Source organism: Austrofundulus limnaeus, unplaced genomic scaffold (genome assembly GCF_001266775.1).
Source record: "Austrofundulus limnaeus strain Quisiro unplaced genomic scaffold, Austrofundulus_limnaeus-1.0 Scaffold29, whole genome shotgun sequence".
NCBI lineage: Eukaryota > Metazoa > Chordata > Actinopteri > Cyprinodontiformes > Rivulidae > Austrofundulus > Austrofundulus limnaeus.
Window position 1 is genome coordinate 2,363,856 of NW_013952431.1, and position 5,913 is coordinate 2,369,768.

The 5,913-nt window shown below is 40.7% G+C and overlaps 1 protein-coding gene across 1 annotated transcript in view; it reads right to left on the bottom strand.

Moving 5' to 3' along the window:
* Positions 1-2,143: 2,143 nt before the first annotated feature.
* abhd15a (abhydrolase domain containing 15a) overlaps positions 2,144-5,913 on the bottom strand; it is an 11,828-nt gene continuing 8,058 nt past the window's right edge. The window contains exons 2-3 of the mRNA XM_014005324.1: positions 5,063-5,415; positions 2,144-3,874 (exon numbers count right to left, since the gene is read on the bottom strand). Coding sequence (XP_013860778.1) covers positions 3,235-3,874; positions 5,063-5,415 — 993 coding nt within the window. The 3' untranslated portion in view covers positions 2,144-3,234. The remainder of the gene's footprint in view (positions 3,875-5,062; positions 5,416-5,913) is intronic.

Genomic DNA, 5,913 nt, shown 5'->3' on the forward strand with positions numbered 1-5,913 from the left:
AATAATATTGTACAAATATTAGATTTACAACCCAAAAACATGTTAAAATATTGACAAWATGTTTGATGAACATTAGTGGACAACAATAATCTGACAGGGTTGTGTCTATTTAAATTGCCTAATATCAATGACCCTCTGTGTTTCACTGACCAAAACACCACAAAGCTGTCTTTTTTTGAGTACAAACTAAAGGCCCCCACATACTCGGGCACACTTTGCTCCCCGGAGGTCTGTACAGACTTGAAGCAGACTCAGTGTGGATTCGAAGCGGATGTCTACAAGGTTGCCACAAAGATCATTTTTTACGTCCATGAGTTCGCACAATAAAGTGCCCAGCGAGTTCACAGTGAACCATTTTGGATACAACACCAAGCAGATAAATTTAAGCATCGGTGCCATTTGTGGACTAAATGAAGTCAAATTTTGTAGAGCGTCTCAGGGCAGAGATTAGAAAACAAAGAAACCATATGATACGTCAATGGAGATAAGAACTTTCATCGAGCCACAAATTTGTGGGAGGAAATAGCTCATACCCTGGGTAACATAAGTTTGTTTCTTTTGTTGTTTTAAAGCTAAAATACGAACTACATTTTTCTCGTCCTCGACTTCATGACTGAAATAGCAAAAAATTTAAGGAATTTGTCATGGACTGTACGCAGTATGCCCGAGTATGAGGGAGGGTTTAGGCTTCGTTTCAGAGTTTGTTTTTGAGCATATCCTCTGCAGCAGCATCACTCCCTGGTTTGAAAATACAGCACAGTTGTCCAATCATACTTCTACATGAAATGCTGAGATCTCTGTGCATCCAGCAGTGTTGCCCACCCACTGCTTGTATCAACTCCCTACTATTGCCTGGTAAAAAAGATCAGAAGCAGCAAAACATCACAAGTTTCTTCCCTCAAGCAGTCAGACTGCTAAACAACACCTCACTCTGAAGGAAGGAAATTCTGTACTGATCTAATGTTACTTACTGTTCATAGCTGTACTGCTACCTATTGGCCACAAGTCAAAATGTTTGTCTTCAAACAAAATGTTTCATGACAAATTTTAAAGGGGCAATATAATGTAAAATCAACTTTTTTCAGCTTCATATCATGTTATAATGCTATCCTCTCATCAAAAAACATGCCCAGAGTCTTGCTTTGRCTCATTCATGAATGTTTGAGAAATYCTGTGCTGTCCTGAGGCAGCCAGGCAGGGGGGCAAAAACGACAGGAACTAGAACCGCCTTTTGGGATCAGCTCCTCCTCTGGGCTGTGTCTCCAAGCTGAGCTTCCTCATCACAGAGCACACATCAACAGCAACAACTAGGAAACACCCGGTGAAAACCATGTCTGCTGAGCTCCCAATACTACTTCTCAATGCAGCCAAGGAAACTACACTGAGCTTCCGCATCACCCCCCACCCCCAAGATGCAATTTTCCAAAACCGATCTTGTATAATGTTGCTGCTTTTTWAATTACCGTTACAACAAATCATGCTACGACGCTCCARGTTRTAAACAGCAGAGAGAAGCGGCTATGATGGCGTGTTGAAATGGGCATGACGGATCCGAAGGCGATTCTTAAAGAGACAGAGGCCAATTTCAAGGTGTTTAAAAACAGAAATGAATGAGAAGTCAAGTTTATCTTTGATTTAAACATAAAAACAGCATTTTAATAACAACTGAAGGTGACAGAGTTACTTTATTATGGTATAGAATTTCAATATATGCCTGGGAAACACATAATACTGCCCCTTTAAGAAAACTATTTAGAAATACATTTACATGTGATTAACTTTTAGAATCAAGTGCCGCAACTAATCTTAACAAACACAAAAGTGACTACGCTTTAGTTTTGCAGATATTTGACTAAAATTTGATGTGATAGTCAGATGAATTTAATTAAAACTTAGGTACTTTTTGTTACATTTAGTCTTCTAATCAGTCTAGTTCTAAATTATTTACACTACTGTGTCTTAGTTCTTTTCCTCACAGCCAATTTTTGTTTCTTTTATTGTACAGTATTTGCACATTTTACACTATTTTTGTGATGTTTTTTTACACATAGTCTTGTCTCGTAAATGTCATCAATTGCTTCAGTTAATGCTGTTTCAACCCTTTTGTGTCCATCTACACTATAGCATTGAGTCAGGCTGAAAATGATTTTAAATCTTCGATTTAATGCAAAAAGAACACACATTTAAATTGTCCAATACATATACTTGAGCAATTTACAAAGGTTATTTAATGARACAGTAAAACTCACAAAATACCCAGTTTATTAAAAAAAACAAACAGAAAATGTTGTCTAAAGCTAAATGGGTGGAAAAAARGCAGCTAAGTTTCCCAGGTCATGCCACGAATAAACTCTCTTTCATACACTGYATGTACAATAAGGGTGGATGAACTTTTAAATTCAGTAAATATTTAGCTTGAATTAATTTGAAGGTTTGAACACAACAGCAGGATTCAGCAGTATTCTCTGACACTGAAACCTTTGGAATCCAGGACAGTTAAGGGAAAACACAACTTTGGTGAAATTGCACATGTTTACTACAGATGGCTGTAGCCACTATTTTTTTGTGTGTGCACGAGTAGATGACCAACAGTAAMKATGGTGGATAGCAGAGTGTTGCTTTTGTTGCTCACTCTTTTCAGTTTATCRGAGCTTCTGACACAGAATATTCTTGTCCTACATCATTTGTTGTGTCAGTCGGGACACATTTCTCACATTCTACAAATACCRAATGGGCCTGTAAAATGACGAAATACAACAACAAAAATTTTTTAAATAAACCACAGATGGCATCATAACCTGGCGTGTCATGCAGCATATTTAACTTTCTTTGTGGTCTTAACTATGTAACGTTTTCACAATCAACACTTAAAAATGCTTYTCCAGATCACTCAGATGTAAATGGGGTATACATGAAGCCTGTCAGAACAATTAATCTTACAACTCCAGAAAGGGCCCCTGACAATACCCTGTGGAGTTCCTAACTTGTAACAGATTGTATTTCATTGTGACTTGAAATACAGTAGTACTGTGTCACTTTCTGAATTTTATCCAGGGCGCTCAGATGCTTAAGGCACCAAACCTAAATAGTTATAAAATAAAATGCAGGATTCAAAGGAAAAACGATCCTTTCAGGAGTTTTCTGAGAATGGAACGCATTTATCAGTCTTTATAAAACATTAAGCAGACTGATGTGAAAATCCATAAAGTACTTTAAACTTCCATTAGGCTTCACTCATCGTGTGTAGGACCTCTGCCAGTTGTAAATGGCGTGGATATTATGGGAACAASCTGGCACTCGTTTACAAGTGCTGACACTCCGGAGACGGAAAGTCTTTCCGCCTAGGCCTCCTCCGAGACCCCTCCTCCGAGCGGCAAGCTGCTTCACCCTCTCCTCTGCGTTGAAGAAGTCTGTGGTGGCCCTGAAGAACTCCAGCACCACTTTGTGGCTCCAGTTGGTGTCGTCGCTCTCCGCCGTGCTGTTCGATGCTGCCGCAGGCACGGCTCTCTTCTCAGACTGGGTGGAGAAGCCACAGTGACCTCCGCGGTCAGATAGGAGGAGGAAAAAGTGTGGGTTTGTCTCGAAGAGCTCCATGGGCACAGTGGACTGGGCGTCTCCACGGACGGGGTCGTCCTTGGCGCACAAGCTCAAAACGGGAATGGCCACTTCGTCGACGTCTCTAAGTGGCTCGTTGCGTTCCCAGTAGGAATCCCAGCTGACTGAGTTACYGCTGCCGCTGCCGGTCCCTGCTGGAGCTGCTGTGCTGGAGCCAACATGTTTAGACTGACAGAACAGGGCCTCCTCCACACCCCGCAACGAACAGCTAGAAAACAAAGCATCTGTATGCATGATCTCCCCCAGCACTGTCCTGTACCTAAAATACAGGGACAAACACACACAAAGACACACACAAAGAGGGAGAGAGAGGCAAATGAAAAACAGTAAATCATTTTTGAAGAGCTGTACGGGTCTCAAATTCCCTAATGGCTTGATGTAGGAAACTTCACTTGGGTCACGATGTCTCTCAAAAATCACTAAATTGACAAAGAGCCGGCCTTTGGTTGCTAAGGTAACCTAATTGCTTTTCTAGTGGCCTTTGCTGATCTAACAAATGGTTTATGAGTACTTGTATCTCTTGATTGTATCAGCAAAATTTCTCATTATCTTCCTTTTTCTGAGCATAAAGACAAAAAAAAACAAACAATCTTGTTAAATTAAGTGAACTCCTGAGTATGTCTTTATTATCTTGTGGACACGGTGTGGAATATGAACCTGTTAGAGCTGAAGGCTGAGCTGTAAACCACACTGWCAACGCATGTATGAAAGTATGATTGCAAGGTGCTAAGTCTTTTAAGATATAATTTATTTACAGTAGGGTTTAGGACTGAATCTACTGGTAAGAAGAGGCTTTTCTGTGTGGAGCTAATTAATGTCTTTTTTTGCCTCTGCCTGTTTGTAGCTACATGCATGAATTTGTTTCTGCCTTGTCTGTGGTAAATCTCACCACTCAACWACATAAATCCTGAAACACACCACCAGATATGAGAAAACCTTTTGAACGTCAGGCAATGTCTCTTCAAGTGCCAAGAGAAGAGGTTCAATTAGCTTTTATTATTAGGTTTATTTTCAGCAATGAAGTAGGTGATAAAAGACATGCTTGGTTCAACTCCAGTCCTGAGGCTTAACAAGATACCTTCTGTGCTGATAGCTGCTATTGTCATGACAATTCTGCTTGAGAAACAGAGAGAGTTCACATCTTGGATTGTTGTATAATATCAACAAGACTGAACAAGAAACAGTATTTATGTTACAAGGTTAAGTTTGATAAGCCTCAAAACTTTCTAACTTCAGACTTATTGCAGGTGTAAACTCCTCTTTTTTGCAATATGTTTAATAAAATGAAATAAGGCTGTTTCTATGTGTTTTTGGACTGCTGACACAGCATACAAGGTGTTGGACGTAAGAGGTGTAGCACCTAGCAAGATGGCTGCTGCAAATCTTGCCAAGCCTTGTCAGTAACCATTCCAGTGTCTTCCTACTTTCAGTGTGTTTTCCTCCTTACCTGCTGAGACTTATCTTCTGATACAGAGCCAACACCCACTGCAGGGGCCGACAGAGCCCGCTCTCGAACCAGCTCTGGCAGCGGAACACAGGCGACAGGCAAACAGCTGCTGTCATGTAGCTCGATGATCCACACTCCCCCAGGTAAGACAGGAGGAGGCCCGAGCCGGAGCTCTCGCTGACGGCGTACAGCCTTCCTGCTGGCTGGCGGTARCGGATGTAGCGTACGGCCTCGCGGAGGTCCGATGGGTCGCCAAACTGCTGCAGTTTSAGGGTGGTGAGCGGGGTGCCGTTGTGGCTGCGGCGGTTGAAGACTGCTGGAAGGTAGCCGTGGGCCAGCGCCGTTTCACACAGCTGYGGGAAAGAAAAGCAAAATAATGGATGATCATAGTCTCCAGAAATGTGAGAGTGTGAAATGACTTTTTTATTTATTTATTTCGTTTTTTTTTTTAATTAAATGCAGTCCTGTTTTTGGGATGGTCATGAGCAGCACACATGGTTGGATAACTCTGCCACAAATTGAAGAGTTTGTGTTTTTATTCAATGGACAGGGAAAGCAGGGAAAGTAAAAAGACTTGATGATGTGCAGGACAACACTGACAAAAAACACATTCTGTTTTCTAAACATTTCATTTTATTTCTCTTAGTATCAAAATGTTTTATCTTATTTCACTGATGACTTAACTTTGATGAATTAAAAAATGTGCATGTTGTGCCTAAATGAGTCAAAGAAACATTCTTGTTGTGATCTTATGCAACACATTTTATCTAAATATATATACAGCGGGTAAAATAAGCATTGAACACGTCACCATTTTTCTCAGTAAATATATTACTAGAGGTGCTAATGAC